This window comes from Diuraphis noxia, unplaced genomic scaffold (genome assembly GCF_037042655.1).
Source record: "Diuraphis noxia isolate RWA-SAM2 unplaced genomic scaffold, SU_Dnox_SAM2 contig0004, whole genome shotgun sequence".
Classification (NCBI taxonomy): Eukaryota; Metazoa; Arthropoda; class Insecta; order Hemiptera; family Aphididae; genus Diuraphis; species Diuraphis noxia.
In genome coordinates, this window is record NW_028301714.1 from 69,022,854 (window position 1) to 69,047,921 (window position 25,068).

Sequence of the window (25,068 nt, forward strand, 5' to 3'; positions counted from 1 at the left end):
TATAGTAACAACAGAGTGTATAAATAACTATTAATGTCGATCATTGTATTTGAAAAAAAAGTTAGCAACAGCACGACGTTATTCGACACAAAAAAATGTGTTTGGTTATTGTCGTACAAACATGGTATACTTTGACGTGACTTTAACTGTGGACGAAGAAAAATAAAACGATTTTTGTTTTTTCGGCGATGTTAATCGTTAAATTCACGTTGATTTACCAAACGATGATGGCGAAGACGTATATCCTGCTGAGGAACCATAATCCGTTTTCATCTGTATGAAACTCCGAACACCGACTAAAAAATACATCCTTATATAATATTTAAACTATATGTCATAAAAATAATATATTATTATTTCATAAGCCTACTAAAGTTTCACGTTTAAAACATCTATAATTCAATAATTATTGTACATAATTCAATAGAGACAAAAACCCTGCTTTGTCATTGAATAAAGTGTACAAACGACGAGCAAGGCACCTCTAACTCACCGAAGATAAATTAAACATAGTGTTGTGATCAAAAAAAAAATATTTTTCTATAGTTATTGTTGGGAATTATTATATATAAGTATTTATTATTTAGTACATAATTTGTATATTTTGTATTCCCCATATATTCACTAATTGTTCTTTAAAGGGTTTTATAATATATTAAGGACATTTTTGCCAATGATTAAAATAAGTATTTAAAAATATAAAATGTTGAATAAACGGTCTGAATTTATGATTTCTGACATTATAGTGAGATCAGCAGTGACTATTTTTATAGTGTGTCTTAAAATGTATAGTAAATAGATACAATATTATAATCGTTTAACGGCAATTGACTTCTAGTAACCAGTGTTTCCTTATATTTTTTTAACATGAGAAGAACGTAAGGCGTAAGTAATTAGGTATTTATTTGTCATTACCTACAACGATATAATACGCTATCAGTGGCGTAGTTAGGAATTTTGTATGAAGAGAGGGGCTAAATCCTACGAAAAAATCCCCATCCAACTTTCCTTTACTTACACGTTGAGTAAAATCTTTTGTTCAATATATTATAATTTAGACTAAAATAAATATATGGTCAATGAGTGGGGAGAAGCTATAGCCTCATTAGTCATCCTAGTTATGCCTTTATATACCACCTGGTTCGCTATATATTGCGTTCCATAAAGCAATTAACACGCGGATATCAAAATGAATAAATTATTTCAGTTTACCACTTTCATTTTTAGGTTCATTCCACGGTTGAACCTCCGCAGATCCGAAAATGATGTAAAAGATACTTGAGAAGAAAAGTATGACTGCTCCCAGCGTGAAAACCACCCTCCACTCATCCACCGAAGTCTATAATAAAAAATATATAGTATATATTATAATTCACTTAAAATTAATGAAAACTTGAAATTTCAAATTACTTGTCGTATAGACTATCGCTATGGGGATAATTCGACGACTCGTCGCAGCTCGTGTACTTATTAGCAAAAAAAAAAAAACCTAGCGCACTGTACTCACTTGATCCTGTACAATGAACCCACAAACGGTGGGTGCCAACACTCCACCCAGGGCCGCCACGGCGTTTGTGAAGCCCATCAAAATCCCTGCGTAATTGGGTGCCAAATCGAGATGGTTAATGTTGAAACCCACATTCGTACAGCAGCCGATGGCTACTACGAACACGTACATACATATAGCTGCATTTGCGTCTTCACCCATGTAGCCTAGGACTACGAGACCCAAAGCACCACCACTCATCCCTATACTCAAACAACAAAAATAACGTGATGGAGGGTACGGTGTTTTACGCTTTTCAGTTACATATTATTTTATACATACAATTCTATTTAAATGGTTCTCGATGTTAAAATATGGCAACTCAATAATAAAATAAATTAATAAACTTGTTCGTTATAAAAATATTAATGCGAATAGCTTTTTATTTATTAATATTATATTGTTATACCTATACAGTAAAACCTCTGAATAGCGGACACTCTCGGTCACCAAAATTTTGTCCGTTATTCAGAGGGGAAACATTTTTGAAATCTGAAATTAAAATTTTTTTTTTGGATCATCGGTGCCCGTTAGATTGGTGTCGTGAGTGGAAATGATTTTGTCGAATTTAATAAAATATGTCTCTACTTCAACACTACTGTCCATCAGTGTGATGAGAGCTAAAAGTTCTCCATCTATTACGGATTGTTCTCCTGTATCAATTGTTTGTCCTAATTGTTCATCGATTCGGTGACTAAAACCACATCGCAAGAAGCATTTTTTTACAGTTTCAGGCTTGATTTGGGCTTGAGCAGAAGCCACCCAATACACAGCGTCCAAAACATTTATAGCGCTAGATTCTCCAGCATCCAAATCAGCAACTGCTTTTTGTAACAGTTGCTAACGATAGAGCTTTTTAAATTGTTGGATTATGCCCTGGTCTAAAGGTTGGCAGTGAGACATCATATTTGAGGGAAAAAAGACTAACTTGACATTTTGCAGTTTAAGATGGGGATGAGGAGCTGCATGGTCGTTTTCGTTTTAACGTACCTAGTCATCGCGTCGAAAACCATTACTATCTGACATACTTTCGTCATAACACATATAACCGCTTCACCGATAACCGAATTTGTCGTAATCTTATCGTCTCATAACGAGTTTGTTATCGTAATAAAATTACATTATTACGAGAGTACCTACAAATGTGAATACGTATTATTTTCAAATAATGATTAAGGATTTACTATTATTTTAAAAATTCCCTTATAAAATAATTTCCGATATTCGGAGAGTCCGCTATTCGGAGATTTTCCTATTGAAAGTAGTGAAAATGTCCCCGTTCCCCAAAAAAACGTCCGCTATTGGGAGGTGTCCGTTAGTGGAGGTTTCACTGTATACGCATTACGTCCAAAGGGTTTTAACAATATTCATTATAGGTACAAAGAATTTTAGTCAAAATATAATGTTAAAAATCGAAAATAAAAAATAATATTGGGAAACGTAAATAAATATAATATATGTAATATTTATTCATGATTATTGATTATAATATGTTTTTTTTTATTTATTGAGTTAAGGTTTCAACATAGTTTATTACATTTGGGGAGGGTGTGATTGGGACACATACTAGTTGCGGACGAAATTATTCAGGTCAATATTGTAACATAACAATTGCGGACACGAGTTTCGTTATCGTAGTACTAGTTGCGTACAGAGTTTTTTTCTCAAACACATTTCTCAAATCAGGTGAGTTGCAGACACAAATATTTCCCTTCACCACTTTTTCAGGACTTAGGACAAGCTACCAAAAAGTTGGTAGGTGATGGGGTTAAAAATATTTGTGTCTTGTAAAAGAGCAATCGTTATTATTGAAATGTTGTTAAATTATTTAATGTTTTAATTTTGTAACAAAAATTGTTTATAAAATACTTATAGATTATCGTCATAGTATTTATAGATCTTTAAATATTTTGGTAAAAATTTTTTTATTTATGATATTCTACTGAACTGATTTCACCACGTGAATATTGCAAAATTTGATTGCTAATAAATGCCTCTTTTTCAACAGTTATTTTTGCTCGTTTTAAATTTCGCACTGCAGAACAATTCATTTTCGTATAGCTACTAGGCTGTACTTCATTTAGGGCCTCGATCAATTGATATATATTAGGATGACTTAAAAATAATAATAGGTAATTTGTCCGCAATTAGTATCTTATATTTGTGTCCGCAATTCGTATGTTACCTTTTTAGATTTCGTCCGCAACTCACATGTTTTTACGGTTTTTGTCCGCAATTCGGAAACACCGTGTGATTGGTACTTGGTTAGAACAAGTGTATATGTGGCAAGAATTTGTCACTAGAAACCTAGTGATTACCCATCCGGGAACTAATGATACCTGTTGATACTTGATCTCAGAACACGTTAATAACTGAGGTTATTATATAGGTAATTATATAGGTACATAATGGAAACTAATAATTTTCAATTTAATATAATAATACAATATAACATACGGTATATAAGAATACCTACTACTTGTTAGTATTTAGTATATTATATGTATACCTATTATTATTATGTCAAAGTATTTTGTATATTTATTTTAGACATTTCATATTTAACGTGTATATAAGGCATTTATAGAATTATTATTGTTATTAGCTATTGCGGTTTTAATGAGTCAAAACAAAAATAATATCTATTAAAAATGTTTATCGAAATTCCTAAAATGTTCACAAAACCTATTCAATACAATACAATAAGTTATTAAATTGTTTCAAATACAAATTTTGACGGTTAAAAATATAATTTTAATTTAAATAAGTTTTTATAAAAATATATAATTTGTTATCGTAGCCCGTAGGTAACGAATTAAAATAACTGGAAAATTAATTCAAATATTAATTATAAAACGTTCAAGGTTTGAAGCTCTGTGTTTTCTGCAAGTTATTTTAAATATTTAAATGGCGGTTTTATTTATTAAGTATAGTTTTATCAAAATACATTCCAATTATTTTCGTCAGACCCTAATTACAATTGTAACATAGCGATGTTACACATTACACATTATACAGTACTACTACGTCTACATATTATATTAGTATAAAAAAATGCTATGTCTTAAAATATTACCTAATGTATTCCAAAATTTACGTGAAAAGGTGAGAGAAGTCACATTTTTTTTGTTCATATAATCGGCAAAATATGTAACTGGAAACTGACACAGCCACATGGCCAAGTAAGGTAATGCAGACACAAGTCCATTCTGAAAACGTTTACCACAATTTTTACTCATTATTGTGATAATTAAATTTCTTACTGTCATATTTAATTTTACATAAGAAATGTGTATAAATCAATATAAGTATATATATATAGTGTATATGTGTAATATAAGTTAGCTACTTCCGAGTTGCGTGAACAATCAGTACAAATTTAACGGACCAATAGTTGCGGGCTGATGATCTGATGATGTCCCTCAAATATTTTTTAGTCGCCCATAATTGCAGGTCGATTAAATTATATTAAAACATTAAATTAATACGTTTTTTATGCAACCCCATCATATATGTGTTACTGTTCAATATCTAATGAACATAATGCACTATATTTTCTGCCTTGCTTTACTTATTTTCGCCCAAGTTCTTCGTTACTAAAATGTCCACTGTTTTTCAATATCAAAACATTTGTCCTAATTTAATATTGTCTTCGCTTGAAGGGATTTGACTATCGGCTAATATGCATATTTTTTTAACGTTCAGTTGTACAAATAAGCAGTACAGTTTCATAATATAATATAAGCATATAGGTACAAGCTAATTCTTACCGATTTAATGTTGAACTTAAGTACAGAACTTATAAATGTGGGCATTTCACTAAGCAGCAACCAAAATCCACAATTGTGACCAGCGTGTGAGATCGTAACAGCCCATACTGGCATTGAAGTGAATATCTCTTTCCAAGGAGTTATCAAATTCTATGGTGGGCAAAGAAAATAAACATTCAAGTGATTTGAGTATATAAATTTAAAAAGTGTTAAACAATAAGTTGTATTATAATATATAATATATTAATATATAGACTCCTAAAAAACCACCCCCTCACCGCCCTCCGAAAAATTATTTTCTGTGTAATACGTGTCTGATAATAATATAATAATATACAATGGGCGAGACCGTTTTCGACCAAAAACGTACCCTTCCCTTTTCGGCCGATTCACTTTTCGACCAAATTTAAAAAATACTGATTCCCTTTACGACCAAAAACAAAAATGTATAATCTTATAATATATGTAAAAAAAATAAAATAATATTGCTGCTACATAATATAGTTTTTTATAAGTTGCATAAAATAACAATACTCGTAAAAAAACAATTCGCGACAAAATTATTTACAAAACGATACTAATTTTACACACACACTAAAAATTATCCTTATTATTTAATTCATTTAAATTTTGAAGGTTTTTCAAATCGAATTCAAATGTCTTGGTACTATTCAGTACCAACTTATTTTTTTAATAATTTGTCAAAATTACATAATTATATAAATTAATATAATTTCCAAAATTTTACAATAATTTTGTTTTTGGTCGTAAAGGGAATCAGTATTTTTTAAATTTGGTCGAAAAGTGAATCGGCCGAAAAGGGAAGGGTACGTTTTTGGTCGAAAACGGCTATGCCCTATACAATAATGCTCACATTCATTTAAAATTCTTATTATACCTTTTTCTCCGACACAGTTTGGGTAAGCGATGATTTTATGTAGTTTTTTTCAGATTGCGTAATTAGACCATGTGTATCTGGACTTTCTGACCCAAGTAATAACCATAATATTACCCAAAAAATTCCAAATGCACCACTGAAATAATAAATCAATGGCCATCCCGATCGAGTACTGGCCAGTATTCCAGAACAAACTAAAGTTACGACAGTACCAAATTGAAGACCTAAAATTAAAACCTAAAATTATTACTAAATTTTAAAACAATTATTATTTTTTCGCACGAAAATCTTCAATAAGTCTTGAAACTGTTTTAGGGTTAATTCAAATTTTATAGTTTGATTAAAAATATATTTATATAACTATGAGGATAATTAAAAAAATTACTTTAATGAACTACGATAACTCTACATATAAATATATAATACCACTATTACAGTTTTCTAAGGAATAAATGTAACAATAATTTAACAAAGTTATAGAAATATTATAGTTAAATTACATCAGTGGCGTAGCCAGGAACTTATTATTCGGGATAGGCTAGGTTCATAATTGGGTAACGAATATTAATTATTATTTAGTAAATTTAGTTTATGGTATCATATCCTTCCTCTTTTAAACTGGATTGGATAAGCTATATTATAATGTACAACTATGTAAATTCGTCATTAGTAATAATATAAATTAATACTAGTTTTTATTTATAATTTTATCTTTTATTGTCTTATTCTTATCAAATAAAAAAAATATGACCCCGCACTGATAATGTAAAATATTTTGTGAGTAGTGTGGTGCGGTTATTGCTGCATCAGTCACGCAACATCACCACCCGCTGCCACTAATTCCTAGATGGGTGTCCACTTAGGTTTTTAATGGCAAAAATCTAGCCACACATACGTATTGGTCAAGCTATTGTACCGACCATACTAACCCTTAGCAGTTATCATAACAAAAAAAAAAATATATGTGTAGTGCTGTAAAAACAATATGAAACATAACGGCCATGACGCTGCAGATTATTTTTCTATTGAATAATATATAAAAAAAGTGTTTACTTCATAGGGAAGTTTCTTTAATTATGCGAATTCAGTTTTAAATATTTAATTCTATATTTCTGTTTTTTCTATCTAAGTTTTTTATATAATGATTTCTGTGAAATATTCAAAAATAATACAATTAATATATTGATTTAAAATAAATTTTTTAGAATGTTTTTCCAAGTGAAATTGAAAAAGAGTTGATGTATAAAATTAATACTTTATTAGTAATATCTTAGTATTTTACATCTATATTAAAAATTAATTAAAAATAATGTATACTAAATTTATAAAAATATACAAGTTATATTATAACAATTTTCTTAAGTATTTTTTTTTTTTTTTTTTGAGTAAAATGGCAAAAGTATTCGTTTTTCATATAAAATGAATAAGTATAAGCATTTCAGTAGGTAAATATTTTCAAACTATTCATAGATAAAATGTCAATATTAACATATTAAGTTGAAATTACAAATTCATGTTTTGCATATTTACTATGAATTACCATATAAGATTTTAAATGAGCTCGAATGTATTTATTTTAAAATACACTTAGGTAAATGTGTACTAGCTAGTACTACTAATACTACTATGCTAGATACTTTACATAAGTTTAAAAAGTATTTTAACCATTTATTTTTTTTATAATTAATACTATTTGTTAGAATTTTTAGTAGTTTTAATAAATATTTTAAAAGTTTATTAATTTTTGTTTATTGTTGTTCTAAATCTATCATAATAGTGTAACCTATTACACTACGTCGAAGCAACTTCGTGAAATTAATGTCTTTATGAAAAGTTGTTCATTTTTTATTTTTATTTAATTTATTTTATTAAATTTAAGATATTTCCCCAGTACTTTTCATAATGATCATGAAAAACTAACGAAAAATAGCTAAGAACATTTATAAACACCAGATTCAACAAAATCGATTAGGTTTTTGTTTTTTTGAAATTATTCAAAAAGAAATAACCGCAAATATATATTTTACTTAATAATTAAATCAGCATTTTTTATAGACAATAGACATATATGAACTAAGGTCTCCTTAGAGGTCCTCGATACCATAGATAAAAAAAAAAAGAAAAGGTTAAATAAGCATTTGTGTAATGTGTAACAAAATTAGTTAATAAATTTCAGCAGATATAACAAGAAAAGGAGTTAAGCGATAACATATAATGATAGGAGTGGGTAGAATCGTTTGACGTGATCACTGCAGAACAAAAAGCTTTCAAGCATTATTATATTTCTTAATTGTATGTACGTCGGAATAGCGTTCGGCGTACACGAAAGTTGTCAATTCATAAAAATATATTTTTTTTAGCTACATATGTTGGAATATATACAATCTGTAATGGTATGAACAATTATCATATTATGTGATAATAATTGTTTATATTATACAATCTATATTATATAATTATGTAATCAATAATATTATAATATAAATTATTTTATTTTATTTTAGAATGCACAATCAAATAGTAAATTACTACGCATTGTTTGCTTCAAACTAGTTTAGGCTAGCCACAATATATCACCTATCTACTATGATATATACATATATAATCTACGGTCATAAATCACAAACACGACGTATTATTTATGCATATTTAAGTTGTCTATAGACTGAAATATATTTGTTCATTAGTACTGATATTATACACACTTAAACATGTTGTATTTCATACTTATTTTTAGGCACATGAAATATCTCAGGAAATATTGGTTTTATATTGAAGTGTACTTTTTAAATAATCATCATCTCGTGTTCGTCAATCATTGAAATTTGACTTTTTAGGAAGTAAAAGTACTTAGATATCTTCATTTGTTTTTACAATGCTTTGCCTATTCAATCTGTTTCAAAAAATAAAAATAAAAATATAATAGATATAGATATAATAGAGCGTAGAAGCCTCCCAGTGGAGGTACTACATTTCTTAGATATATATACCTATCCGGGTTTTTAGCTTTTAGTAGCATGTCAGATCTAGTTGGACTTTTGAGGGAAACAAAAGTGAAAACTTCTGGTTTAAAATAATTAGAAAAAGCAAAAAAACAAATTCGTAAAACCACGGGTAATTGACAAAATCGATATTGTTTTTTGATCGAAATTCAAAAATGAAAGACAGTAGAAACGAAATTGTCATTAAGTATTTATAACTTTTTAGCCATTATAATATAATTTTTATAAATTTAAATTTTTTACGTATAGTAAAATATTTGTTGATAAGCAAAAAATCTTTAAAGTTAAGTACAAGAAGGTTCCTCATTAATGGTTCTTATAGCCAGCAGTTTAGACTAATTTTAAGCTGTTTTTACCGCGAAACTATTCATGACGTTCTACAACACACACGCGGTATAACGACAATAATAAAAATAATATAATATGTACGATATCCCCCTTCATATTCATTCAGTCATCACTCTTGTGTACGCCAAAGTATGTTACATAAAATGTTAGGACATTTTTATTAATCCTTGGTACTTAGTGTCAATAGATAAAAACCTTAAGATAAGTAGGTATTCTACAAGAAGTTATGATTTTATGTAGAACAACAGAACAGAAATGTATGCCTCGAGGTTAATAGGATTACATTTCTCCGAGATACTAAACTCATGATAGCTGTGGTAGAGTTTTAGTTTAAATGTGTTGATAATAATTTATAACCGTTATATATGCATCAAATTATTAATACAGTATACATTATGTGCATAAACAGATAAATACTTAAATAGTAACAAAAGGATTAATTATGAATTTAGTACAAAGTTCATTGGAATTAAACTTATTTTCTTAACATTATTTTATGTATGTTCAATGTCTTTAGATTCCATAGTCTAAGATATAGTCGCCATAGATTTCATATCAGTTATATTTTTATAAAATAATGTTAAAATATTTTTTTTTAATAATTTGATAATTTAAACAATGAGTTTCAAATTTAGTAATTTAAATCCCATGTAGGTTAGGTAGTACCATATTATATTATGTTAGTAATAAGCTGTAAGCTATATGCTTGCAAATAAATCCATACAAATAAATATTTTTTAAATTTGAATGCATGTATATATAATGTGACTGGTATATCATAATTAAACTTGCTATATCAAAATGTATTGCCTTTAAGTTTGTTGAAAAATAAGTATAGATAATATTATGAAATTTTTAGTCATATTATAGTTTATAGTCACGACTTTATACGATTATAAGTATAAGTACTTAAAGCTACAGTTAATATGGGTCAGATTAATTTAGGATGGTTAAAGCGGTCAAAGAATAGGTTTCAAATTGATCTTACTTCTGAAGAGTGCCTTGTGCGAGAGTTTAAAAAAATGATTTACCTCCCAATACAAATCCAACGAGACGACCACGTTCATTCGGTGGAGCCCACTTGGCGCTGATGCCATGTATCATTGGCATAGTGAACGCCTAAATATAAATAAATGTATAATATTTTACAGAACGCACAACATTTATTGAAACATAATAATAAACTAGTTTAATTATATCCAGATATGATAGATTAATAGGTACTGATTGATCAGGTAGATGTTTATACAGTAGGTAGGTATATAATTTATATACGTAACAAATAATTATTATATGCCTTAGGCACATGTATAAATTTAGCTGTTATATGATCAATTATCCGTAAATATAATTCTGGATTTCTGATATTTTATAATTTTTCGATTGTTTTTGTATTATCTATACCTATAATTTTCGGGGTTTTTTTTTTTTTTTTGGTAAAAATCAAAGTTATTATTATTATTATTATTATTATTATTATTATTATAACCATTCTACACTTATACCTGAGAAAGGCCCTGCAGGAACCGAATAATAACAAGCACCGGCCAATTGAAAGCAATCACTAATGATGGTGTGACTAGACTGAGAGTTACGGTCAACAACATACTCATGGCTAGTAACTTTTGATTGTTGTATCGACGACCGATCATGGCTGCTGGAAGGTTCATGATGAGATAGCCCCAGAAGAAGGCACTTAGGATCAAACTCTTCGTGTATTGTGTCCAATCAAATACCTTTTATTCCACATGCACAGAATATATATATAGTATTATAGTACAGTAGAACCTCTAAATACCGGACAATCTTGCAGGTTGCTGACATTTTGTCCGCTATTTAGAGCTGTCTGTTATTTATAAGGTAAATTTTGTAAAAAAATACGTAGTTCGTTCCCCAACAAAACGTCCTCTATTTGGAGGTGTCTATTAGGGTAAGTTTCACTGTATTTGTATCAGAAAATCAAAAGATGATAAAAATATTGACAATATTCAAATAATACAGTGAAAACTCTCTATAACGAATCTGAAGGGACCATGTGATTTCTTTCGTTATAAAGAGTTTTCACTGTATATGAATTATAGACTACTATATAGATTAGTAATGTGAAATAGTCACAAAATTCTTACTAACAGGAATGTGGAAATGCGTTTCGAGTAAGAAGTCAGTAGAATTCTTGTCAGGCGTCATAGCCACTATTGCGACAGATATGCTAACACGCAACAGGTAAGCTGCGAAAAGGCATAGAAATAATAAAAAACTCTGCAGGTATCTAACGCCAGGAATTTTGCCACCTATATAAATAAAACAATAAATTATAAATCTGAAACAAATACACATATACCTATTAATGTAGTGGCACATAGATAGTATTTTCAAAACTTATCGAGAATTCAACTCCCTTCTACTCACCCAAAAAGTCAAAAGCAATAATATTTATTAATAATTCTATAATTTTATATAAAAAGGGGTCGTAATTGTAAGTACCATTTGGGAAGAATTGTAACATATACATATTTGTTACATATATTATTAAACATTTTGAGAGCAAAAAAGTTATTAAAATTAGTACCTATCTATGAAGATACGATCAATATTAATATTGATGCTATATTTTGATATAATAATATTATAATATGCAATCGTAAACATATACTTCAAAATATATTATTATTTAATATAATAAAAGTAATGTAAATAAATATTCTGAAAATGAGATAAGGTTCAACTTTGTGTTTAGTATAATAGCCAATGATTAAATTCATAATTTGGTGGATTTTTAGTTATTTAATTTGATATTTGGTTACAATAACAAGCATCATATATATTATTATCTCGACATATCTGCAATTATTCAATTTAAGTATACTTAGTTATATATGGATCTACATAGGATAAAAAAGCCACCGACAAAAAAGTCACGGACAAAAAAGCTAGGGTATAAAAAATACATTAGATAAAAAAGCCACTGATAAAAAAGCCATGGATAAAAAAGACACGGATTTATTTTAAAATTGAATACAATATAATTTAAAAAAGTTAAAATTTAAAATGTAGGATTTAAAAATATAGGTAATATAAAAATAAAAAAACTATTAAAATAATCGTATTGTGTAAGCAATAGCTATCAAATACTCATCCGTTGTCCGTAGAGTTAAGCCATCATATCTTATAAAAAAGCGGGAAAGTGGTTATCACTCTGCCGTACAGTAAGTTACAAGTTACTGTAATTGATGGAATTAAATTTGAATCCAATGATATTATATCATTGTATACGAAAAAAGCGGGTAAGTCGTGTATGTCGCTCTGCTGTACAGTAGGTTACAAGTGGGTTACTGTAATGGATGGAATTAAATTTGAATCCAATGATATTATATCATTGTATACAAAAAACGATTCTGAGCGAAGACGGTTTATCTGTCTAGGATATATTATAGATTATTAAAAATTTTCAAATCTTAGATTTAAAAAGAAAAATTTTTATGAATTTCTAGTTTGAAATAATTTGCGAATTTTCGTGATTTTTACATATGTTGTAAAAATTCAAACTTTGAATGCTTAAAAAAAAATTGTGACTATGTATTCCTTTTATTTTGCAACTGCTATTGTAAAAATATGTTAGGAGCCTTGTATTAAATTTTCAAATCTTAGAATTAAAAAGGAAAACTTTTATGAATTTCTATCTAAGATAATTTGAACATTGCCGTAATTTTTACGTATTTAGTCAAAATTTGAACTATAAATGCTTATAAAACAAAATCGTGCCTACGAATTTTTAATATTTTTTAACTTCTATTGTTACAATGTGTTAGAAGACTTGTATTAAATTTTCAAGCTTTTCTACCGAACAAATAAATTTTTATCGATATTTATAGAAAAAAAAACTAAAAAAGTTGAAAAATTAAAATGTCAGTAAACAGCTCAAAACAAATCTAAATATTTTGAAAATTTTATCAAATATATAAAACGCCTATATAAACATTCAGTCAAAATTTCAAGTATCTGCGGTAATTTGTTTTAGAGTTACACCAAAATAAGGAAATCGCTAAAAGTGAAAATCCAATGTTGTAAAAATTTAAATTTCAAATGCTCATAAAAATTTAATTTGAACTTCCGGTGGAATTTTTATTTGTGATAAAGATTGAAAAACTTGTAAGGAATCTTGTATTAAATTTAAAATCTTAGATTTAAAAATAAAATATTTTATGAATTCCTAGCTTAAAATAATTTGCGAATTTTTGTTATTTTTTTGTATTTTGTCAAAATTCATACTTTGAATGCTTATTGAAAAAAATTGTGACTATGTATTTCTTTTATTTTTCAACTGCTATTTTTTTTTTTTTTTAATTTTTTTATTGGTTAAGCATCAACTGCTATTGTAACAATATGTTAGGAGCCTTTTATTAAATTTTTAAGCTTTTCTACTCAATAAATACATTTTTAACGATATTAATTTAAAAAATAATGATCGAAAATTGCATATGCCGATAAATAGTTCAACTTAAGTCAAAAAAAATGTTTGAAAATTGCATGGTGGATTAATATACTTATATAAATATTCTGTAAAAATTTCATGTATCCAAGGTCATTTGTTACAACAAAAACCAAGATTGATTTTGTCGAAAACTAGTTGTACGTAAAATTTCCCGTTTTTTCCTTAATTTTTAGTAGTTTGTTTATCCCGATTATTTATAGAAAGAAGAATTTTTTACTTTTGACCTCCCAAAGTACCAACTAAATCCACTTTCTGATTTAACAAGGTACTGCAGAAGTCGAAAATCGAAGCATTTTTACTTCCCCAAAACGTGATGATAGACACACATCATGGTAAAATCAATACATCCTCACTCCGCTCAGAATCTAAAATTTGAAACACCGATCTTAAAACCTAAACCACAACCAGAAAATGTAGAAAACCGTTTTCAAAAATCGAAACTGTACCCGTTAAAATTTGAAATGGTTTCGATTCTGCTTTAAAGACAAGAAATAATTAATGAATAATGGTTTGTTTGATAAGTGCTTAAAATTTTAATATTTTTCGAACTTCTTGATATTGCATATTCGTGTGAAAATGTGTAAAAATGTACACGATAACCTGTGTGTACATTTTTAAACGAGTTATATTAATTTACATCTAGATAAAAAATGCATATAAGTTATAATCAGGGGCGGTTTTAAGGTAAATACTTAGGGGGGTGCATCCAAAAATTGGCCGACTATATGACTGTATAGGGGGGGAGGTTAATTTACAAACATTAGTTGTATGCAAATTGATTAAAATTTGAGTTAAAATCTAAAAATAGAAACATTAATAATAAATAGATTATTGGAGTCAACCAAAAATATTACAAATTTAAGATATAATTAAGATATTAATTTTAATAAAAAGCATACGAGGAATATTATTATTATTTATTATTATTAAAATTAAAATATAAAATCTATATTTATTGTTTTGATTTTTTTGGATTTTTCAAATTTCAATTCTTCTTTGTTTAGCAGAAGACCATTTTTGAAGAACACAATTTATGTCAATTTTGTCAGTCAAGTCTTTTTCACAATTTAAAATCATTAATGAGTTTAAACGATTTGAACTTATTGTAGAGCGCAAACTATGTTTGATCAACTTTAATTTGCTAAAAGTTCGTTCACTGGATGCTGTAGTTACTGGAGCTGTAAATGCAAGGCGACATAACCAGTTTGCCCAAGGTAAAACTTTCTGTAGCTTGGTTGATTTTTCCATAACTTGCATAAGTGTCTCAGTATTTGTACATTGATGGCATAATATTTCCCACTCGGCTGCTACTGCATCAAAATCCATTAGCTGACCACCTCGACTCTTTGGAGGAAAAAAGTAAAATGCCTTTTTTAAATTTTCAACTGTTGCTTCTTCAATTTTTAATGGAACCCGCAAAATATTATACAATGGCTGGAGAGTTGCAACAAATACTTTAAGATTTTCTTTTGATAAGTTTATTAGAGTATCCAATACTTGATAAAATTGTTTCCGATAATATGTTAATAAATCAATAGTTGCACAGTTGTCAGAATTATTATCAATTCTTTTTGGAATCTTTCTAGTTTGGTGGTGGCGTTTAAAATCTTTTTCTGGGTCAATTCCAAAAGTTTCTGCAGTTATTTTGGAACTATTAATTAAGCTATCCATATTTTTAGTTTCTGATCTTATGTTTTCCAATGATTTTATAGTACTATTAATTAATACATAGGCATCACATATATTTAATTCTTTAGCTTCCAACTGTTCCGTTAAATTTTTAAGTTTGTACATTATGTTTTTCATAAACATTAATGACACAAAAAAATCAAAATTTAAAATTTTTTTTTTTAAACCAAAGGCTTTTGTCTTTGTTAAGCTATCAAAATTGTTTGATACAACTATGTTCTCTAATGTTTCAATAATAATATCTAATGATATCCATACAGATTTTATGCTTTCTGCTCTAGCAGTCCATCTGGTTTTTGAGAGGTTTCTAAGCTGTAGACTTCCTTCAATTTCTTTCATACGGTCTGTTAAATCTTTAGATCTCTTAGTACTTGCTGAAAAGAATACATAAATATTTTCAAGTACACAAATTAAATCACCAATTATAGGACTAGCATCGCAACTGTGCTCTAAAAATGTATTCATCCTATGGGCTTGGCATGGAATATATGGTACTGAATGGCTTACAAATTCAGTAAAGAAATGCTGAGCTCCTTTGTTGATTCCACTCATATTACTTGCATAGTCATACGATTGAAAAGCTACATTGTCAGTGTTAATTTCATATTTTATGAGACAATTATAAATAGATTTTGCTGTTCCATATCCAGTTTTATCTGTAGATTCGACTATATCCAGTAAACGTTCATTTGTTATTCCTTTTTGATCAACATATCTTAAACATACAGCTAACTGATCTTTCATTGATATATCTGGTGTAGTATCAGCCATAACTGCAAACAACTCTGAATTCTGAATTTCTTGTATGATAATTTGACGATTTTCTGCAGCAAGTAGCTCAATAAATTCATTTTGTGACTTTGATCCAAGGTAAGTTACATGATAAGGTCGCATAGATTTATCACTTAACCATCTTTCCATTATAGGATTATGCCGGGAAAGCAATAAAACTATTTGATAGAAATTTCCATTTTGAGTCTCATTTTCTTTTTCATTATGGCTGCGAAAAGCTAAACCTTGTCTTGCTAATGTACGAGCCACATCAACCAACATTCCTACAGCTTGTCAATTAAATTCTTGTTCATTTTTTTGACGTATTGCTAATTGTCGAGCAGATTTATTGAAAATAAAATCAATACGACTTGACTGACTAATAAATGCACAATAATCCATCATAGCCAACTTATGAGATGCAGATGAAAAATGTTGATCCAATTTACCTTTTTTATTGTTTCCTCGACTTTTCATTTTATGCCATTGTTTTACTCCGCCAGTTACCCAAACATTAATATCATTTTTTTTTGGAAATAGTGAGCATACAAAACAAAACACAGAATCAGTAGCTATACTATACTCTAGCATAGGGAATTCATTGAACCATTTGGAAGTAAAGTGATGTTGCTTATTTATTGAAATGTTAATGTCTCGAGGATATTTAGCCAATTTCGGTTGATGTGGACCCAATGTAATTAAAAATTGTCGTTGCAATGTTGTTTTAATAGGAATACGATTCCCTGGATCATGCTCAACAAATCCATCGGTAGTGCTTATGTCAGTATTGTCAGACTCATTGCTTGCAGTTAATTTGTCTAATATTGTAGTAGCATTACTTATATAATTAGAAATCTCATTATTAATATTAGATATATATTGTATACTATTGATTAAAAAGATAACTGGGTTTGGAAATTTTGAATTTTTTATATCATTTAAAATTTCTGTGCATTTTTTAAATTCATTACATATTGATTCTAAATGGCCAGCACAAGAAATCCATGTATTCTCAGGATCATAATTTACCATTTGATTTTCATCGATATGATTTTGATCATACAAATTGACATTGATTTCATTATTATCTAAACATTTAAAATGCATTACATATTAGATATTAAGTATTTTTTTTTTTTTTATGATACTACTAGTTAGTGCCAGTATGGCAGTACCTATATACTACATACAGTCTTGTAAAGTATTTGAGTAAATGTATTTAAATACTTTTATAGTATTTAGAATACTTTTTGGTTTAAGTATTTGGAAAGTATTAAATACTGTCTTGGGCGTATTTGTATTTGAAAATCAAATACTTTTGAAAATTCAAACAAATTATTTGTCAGTTGTTACTTTTTTTTTTTTTGAAAATTATTATACTATTTTATTTATAATAATATTAACAACTGTTTAATTAGGTACCTATTATTAAAGAATTTCTATAATATAACAAGTTTTATTTATTTTCATTTTTCAGTATACAATTAAAAGTGGTACTTACAAAAAGTTCTAATAATATCTAGCCACCTATGACCTAGGTGAATGTATCATGACAATTTTAAATTAGTAATTACAACATTAATTTAACAAACTAACTAGTAGAAAAGTAAAATAAAAAAAAAGTATTTGAAAAGTATTTAAATACATGGCAAGTATTTATATTTTGATCTTAAATACTTTCTGAATGGATGTATTTGTATCTGTATTTAAATACAATTTTAAAAGTATTTTTTACAAGACTGACTACATAGTAGGTATATTAGTACATAGTATAGGTACGGTACCTATATTTAGTATTTTTTTTTTGTTTAAATTCAAAATGTGTAGATTTCATAGAGCTTCTATAGTTAATATATCATATATCATTTTATAACTATTATTACATGAGAGAAACTTTATATTGAATATTTAGTATTCATATTGACTTACCTTTTATTTTGATATTTTTCTTTTCCATACGATTGACAATGATTTGTTTATTAATAATTTTTTTCCATAACAATTTGAAATCAATTGAACTTTTTTTTTCATCTAAATTTTGATAATTCAAAAATTAAAATTAAAAACAATTATATTTAAATTTTCATATTTATTATGAAAATTATAGGATATATGGTGCAATTTACCATTTATGTTTTCGGTTAAAGTGAAATGACTTTCTTGATTTTCTACAGGTAGTTTTGGAATTAAGTTTATCTGATCAGATTTTGAAGTAGCTTCCTAAAAAAAATACATTTTAATTAAGGACTTTTTACAAATAAGCTAAAACTATACCAAAATAAATTGATTATAAAGAAAATTGAAAACAAAAAACTTTGTAAGAAATTTAGAAATCATTTTATCAAACATCATTTTAATTTTTCAAGAAATTATATTAGGTTATTTTATGCTTTAAGATCCACATTTAAATTAAATGATTTTAGTTTTTTCTAATTCTTTAAAAACTAATAGTTTTAGTAATAAATTGTCATTTCTAAAATTAATCCATCATGTAACTAGGAAAATTATGAAAATTGTGTTTCAAATAAAGCACTAATGAATTATTTAATAAAAATGAATAAAATAAAATAATAAACTAATAAAAAAATACTATATTATTATTTACTTACAGAACATATTATTTGTACTTGTTTTGACTGCTTTGAGGCTTCAAATAGAATGCTTGGTACTCCATAATGTTTCGTTTTAATTTTTTTACCACTATGTACTTGCCTTTCATGTTTCAATTTATAATCGTTGTTAAAAATACTTCCACAATCCATACATTCTAATTTAATTCTTTTCCTTTTACACTTATCAGACATTTTTGAACAAGTTATAATTAAATTAAATTCACCAACGACAGCAAAAGCAAAACAACGATTTAAACAAATTTGAATAGAATAATATTATTAAAAATTTAAATACATTAAAAGAATTTATTAATCAAACATATTATTATGAGACAGTCAGTAGAAGTAGATACTAGATAAGACCGTTTAGTGGAATGAACCAAATACCAATGCATTTTAGCATGTAATAGAATCTATTTTTATTCATTATCATAATATTTCCCAATATAATTAACGTACATATTTACGACTATGTGGTCTTATCTTATAATATCTATGGGTGTTCGCCGTTAGGTACTTCGGTCATGCTGAGGAACTATTCAAAGTGGGGAATAATAAACAAAAATAATTATTTTTATTTTTTATATAGGTATATATTATAAATTTTAAATTTCATTACGAATCAAATTGAGTTGAAATTGCCGACTCGTGTCGTCGATTTTAATTTGCCGACTACTTAGTGAGTTCCGCTGACGTTTGGGGGGGTGTAGCACCCCCCCCACACCCCCCCCCCCTAAAACCGCCCCTGGTTATAATAGTAAAATGTAAACACATAATTTAATTTTATAGATGTATTTAATAGGTATACATTTGTTAACTTTTTACAATAATCAAAGAATGCATAATAATTATCAGCATTTTATATAATTTTTTAATAATTTGTAAGCAACTTTTATAACTACCCATGTTTGAGGAATTTTTATTATAATTTAAAACATACATAATAAAAAACTATAATATTTTTAATTTTATCTGTATTTACTATTTTTATTAATAATCTCAATCTTCATTTTGTTATTGGCCATTGGGTATGTATTAATAGTCCAATAAATTATAACAATGAACGATATCTACGATAAATTATTATTATCGATAATGTTATCGGTGACCATGAATTATATTTTATAATCACAAACTATTGTGGTTAACAGCCTTGTATTATGTAAATTACTTGTAGTTGATTCTAACAAAATATGATGTTTTGATTTGTACAATCACACCAAGTAATTACTATTATAAATAATATATTTGTAGACTTATTTTATGTATTAGTTTCAAAAACGTTGATTTTCCTCAGTTTTGTCTTCAAAATACATCAGCAAAGACTTAATATAATTAAATATTTTGATAAACAAACGATGAAAAGTTAAAACTCTTTTTTTGATGAATTATTTAATTTGTGAATATATCGTGTTTTTTTGCGTATTGGTAATTTTTTATTAAAAAAAAAATAAATAAAAAATAATGTAGAAATGTAATGTTTGGATAATTGTATATAATTTATTAATTTAATATAATATTTGGAGCGAAAATATGTTGTTCCTTACTCCTGCAGTCTAGAAGACAAACTTAATTCTTATCTGCTTATTGCAGATCAGGTTTCATTTTATAATAATAGGTATGAGCAGTTGAAATCTGCACGATATATTATAAGCTGTGGTACCTACATACCACATAGGTATTAGCGAGTACTCTATAGATTATTGTAGAAATAATTTCGTAAGTGATAACTGATTAACAACATGGAACAAACTTAAAACAAATCTGAAAATAACTTAGGTACATTTTTGTTTGAACCTTGTGACTTACAAATAGTTACAGCAAACTACAAACATTTATTATATAACTTATGTAGCCATATAATAGGAATATAATATATCGAAAAGTACACCTAATCCTTTAATAAAAATATTTAATATTTTTGTTTCAAATAACAATTTTATTTTACGTACTGTAGTTTAAGTAGACCATATATAATAAAATCCCCTAGGGTGTAACCCGTATCATATTCACTCAATACTATACATCTGTGCGGTTTTACTTTAAAATCTGTGATCTAATAACCGTATAATATACGTCCCAGCGTAAAAGATTTTCTATAACACTACATCACATAATATAAAATACAAAAATACGTGGGTCCTCAAATATATTAGTTAGTAATACACAATACGCTCACAAGTCACAGATATAATTTAAAAAGAAAACTCGCCTAGAAGGTTATTTTCCGTACCTAGTACTTTTCTTTATTTTTTGTTAGGAAAACATATCTTTTCTAAACTGTAATTTATACGCATACTTACCCAATTTATTACAAATTTTTTTTTTAGTTTTGTTTTATTTAAAAAAACAAATAACCGCAGATATTTGAAAAAAGTATAAAATAGGTACATGATATAAGGTGTAACAGATAGAACTGACTTTTGGAATAACTTTTGTTCAAATCAATATTATTTTTTTTATGTTCATTAAGACGTGACCCAACGCTACACATATAATATTTTTTTACGTTTATTTTTTAGTACTGAAAATAAAAAAAAAATTTAATTTAATAAAAATTTTTTTGGGCAAATTCAATATAGCCTATTTGTGAATCTGATTATAAGAACAATTTTGATGGTAAAAAGATTTATCTAAAACAGCGTTTCTTAAACTTTTTTATCCGTGGAACCCTTTTTGATGTCCACTTTTGTCGTGGAACCCCTACTGTTTTTAGCTTTTTAGCTTTTTTTAGGATTATTTGCAAATAAATTATAATATTAAGTAGAAGTATAGATTATTGAATATAGAGTTAGCTAATAGATTATTACATATGGCTTATATATCATTATTTAATATACAAGTATTTTTTTCCATAGTGGATATTTTAAAGTAATTTTCTTGAACATTTTTATAAAATGACTTAAGCTTCGCGGAACCCTGAAGTGTGATCTACGCGGAACCCCAGGGTTCTTCGGAACACTACAGTTTAAGAAACGCTGACCTAAAACAAGTAGTTTATTTTTAGAATTTTTTTTTAAATTCAATATTTGTTTGGATAAATTAATTTGGAACGTAATAACTTTAAAAAAAATATGATTTTCGAGAATTTGCTGACATGATAATATTTCTTAAATTATTTACTTATTATATAACATGGCCACAGCGAGGCTCGCGAGCCGCATACGACTCCCGAGTGAGTCTCGTGTGACTCTTGAAAGTTGAAACTAAGCTTAAAGTAAAATTAATTCATATTAAATACCTAATATAAAAAAACACTCCTCAAAAGTAAAATCCCATTTCTTAATACCTACTATCTTACTACGTGAACAATTATGCTCTGTGTAGTGTACAAAATGAATGTTCCTTTATATTTGTTATAATATCAAAAATATATTTTCGTTTTATAGACATATACCTATACCTATCTTAACAAAGTGGCTCACTTAAAAATAGCTTCATAAATTTGTGGCTCCCAAAATAAAGGTTAGTGGACACTGGCCACCCCTGTTAAATAATATTAACAATTTTTGTCATACGTTGCATTAGCATATATTTTTTTTTTGGTCGGGTCTTTCTGTTAAACACTGTATTTATAAATTTATATGTACATTATATAATTATTAATTATTATTATAGACGTTTTAAATGTTCTAGTTTTATACCTATATTTTTTTTTTTATGAATAACGATAAAAAAATTATGCATGGTCAAATATTGAAAATATAATAGAAGGATCCTAGTTGTGAATTGTTAATACTGTAATTAAAAATAAAATAAGAGTAAATCTACTGTAATTTGTTATGGCTGTTTGAGGTTAGAAAATCACGAAAATTTGCATATTATTTTGTAGTAAATATTTATAAAATCTTCAATTCTTTTAGCTTGGCCTTTAATTAATTTTATAAACATTTTAAGTTCAAAGAGACTACATGAGACTACCTATTTCGCATATTTATCCACTTTTTATAAATACGTGTATATTATATAGGTAATTGTGCATACTGCATATAAATTTAGTACTTGTGAAGTTTAAATATACTTTGTTAGACAAAAGAATATAGGTATCATCATAATTTGCATGGTTACTTATAAAATATTAACTTACCACCAGCAGATACCTACACTTATAAAATAAGACATGCAACCTTAACCAAGCCTATATATTATATAGGTCATATAGGTATCTAACTTATGATTTTTGAAAGCCATGTGTTTATGGTTTGTTTCGTTTTTACATGCGTAATCAACTAACAGCTGTTACACTTATAATAACACTTGTGTGAAGTAAAATACATGTTAAAAAATCTTTATTTACTATTCCAAACCACCTATACCTGCCTAGTGCCTACAATATATTACCAAATTATATAAAAAAGTAATAATGTCAATAATAATGTATAGCTTATTAAAATATAAATATATGTCATCATATGACATATGACATAAAATACGTACAATTTAGAGATAATTTGTCGGGGGTGTCGTGTGATAACGATAATGAAACAGGTAGCATTGAACTTGATAAATTGACAAATCATTACTATTCATTGTTTGGCCGATAATAGCCAATGTAGATTTTAGTATCCGAAACATAGTTTAGTAGTTAACAAGGATGTCTAATAGGTACATAAATTATAATTTATATTATAAAGTTAGGAAAATTCCAGATCAGTGGACTGGACATAATGCGTAGATTAGAGAATTCTTTAAATTAGCTAGGGTTGTTTTTACGTTTTTGATTAATTATATAGCTCATTTATTGTAAAAGCATGTTCAAATTTCTGATTATGAATACCCTATATGCCAAAAATTTGAATTTATAGGCTATTATTTCAAAGCACCCCTATTGGAAAATACTATATATTATTCATTCTTTTATCATTGTTGTACGAAAAAGTCACATATGCAATCAAATAGAACGGTAAAATGTATAAATAATATAATTAATAACGTGGATATTAAATAATAATATATAATCTATATTATAGATATATCAACAAAATTAAAATATATCATAAATAGTTAATACGTAATGAGATAGACGAGAAGACAGATTAGGCGAGCTTTTGAGCTTATAAAGGTAGACATTGATAATAATTTATACCTAGCAGATGAGTATATGACGGTGACATATTTCCAATTTTTATTTTTATTTTACAAAAAACATCTACATGATGCCTAACTAAGATTTAGTGAAAATTGCCTTCCATAGCCGATCGAACTCTCTATTAAACAACATGGTAAAATAATCTACAAAAATATTATAAAATATTATTATACGTCGTTCTGTTAAATTAAAAAAAGGCTTGTTCGAGGATATAGGTCTTATATACCCAGGTCAAACCCCGGAAATACACAACTCAAATAATATGTACATAATACACACGGATATAGGTACCAAGAGTTATATTATAAAACGATAGACTGACATAATATTATTATTTATGTATTACTACAATATCAAAATATAATAGGTACGATGAAATTGCTTACGTTCGGAAAATTCCTCTTCGAGCAGACGCGCTTTGGACTGCATGTCGGTACAGCGCGTGTGGATGGATAAACGGTGGTTGTGTGTATATATAAAAAACGGTAATATTTATGTGGATATAATATTGATATTGTGTTTACTCATGTGATGAGACGATGAACGTGGAAACAAATATAATAAAAATAATAATGCAACGATGCGGTGAACGGTACAGCGGACGATGTCGGCACTCGTTCGCGCGTCGAGACGGGACTGAGTGGAATGACGCGCTTTTGGCTTTGACGTTTTCTCGCGGTAACAACAACAATACTAATGTAAATGTTACATAGAAGTGGTATTATAAGTGGTCGGTTATCGAAGTTCACTTGCCACGCGGTCCGGTAACAGCGGTACCTCGATGCCCCGCGCCTGGCCGGTCGACTTTGAGAGAGCAGATAAGGCGCGACATAGGTAATATTATAATTTAT

At 27.6% G+C, this 25,068-nt stretch overlaps 2 protein-coding genes across 3 annotated transcripts; both read right to left on the reverse strand.

The window, feature by feature from the left end:
• Positions 1-20: 20 nt before the first annotated feature.
• Positions 21-24,913, reverse strand: LOC107164464 (sialin-like). 2 transcript variants are annotated; one of them, XM_089225597.1, is made up of 11 exons: positions 24,604-24,913; positions 11,695-11,855; positions 11,070-11,300; positions 10,596-10,683; positions 6,215-6,438; positions 5,317-5,466; positions 4,623-4,755; positions 1,508-1,749; positions 1,213-1,339; positions 219-296; positions 21-146 (listed from the first exon to the last, which is right to left on the reverse strand). In XM_089225597.1, exons 1-11 carry the CDS (start codon positions 24,644-24,646, stop codon positions 106-108), a joined length of 1,518 nt encoding a protein of 505 aa, XP_089081723.1. In that variant the 5' UTR covers positions 24,647-24,913; the 3' UTR covers positions 21-105. The 2 variants fall into 2 exon arrangements, with proteins under 2 accessions (XP_089081723.1, XP_089081724.1); XM_089225598.1 differs by lacking the exon at positions 11,695-11,855.
• LOC149056416 (uncharacterized) lies at positions 16,811-19,840 on the reverse strand. The gene is made up of 4 exons (XM_089225599.1): positions 19,126-19,840; positions 18,643-18,736; positions 18,446-18,547; positions 16,811-17,604 (listed from the first exon to the last, which is right to left on the reverse strand). The coding sequence occupies exons 1-4, from the start codon at positions 19,318-19,320 to the stop codon at positions 16,811-16,813; spliced, it is 1,185 nt and encodes a 394-aa protein (XP_089081725.1). The 5' UTR covers positions 19,321-19,840.
• Positions 24,914-25,068: the final 155 nt, after the last annotated feature.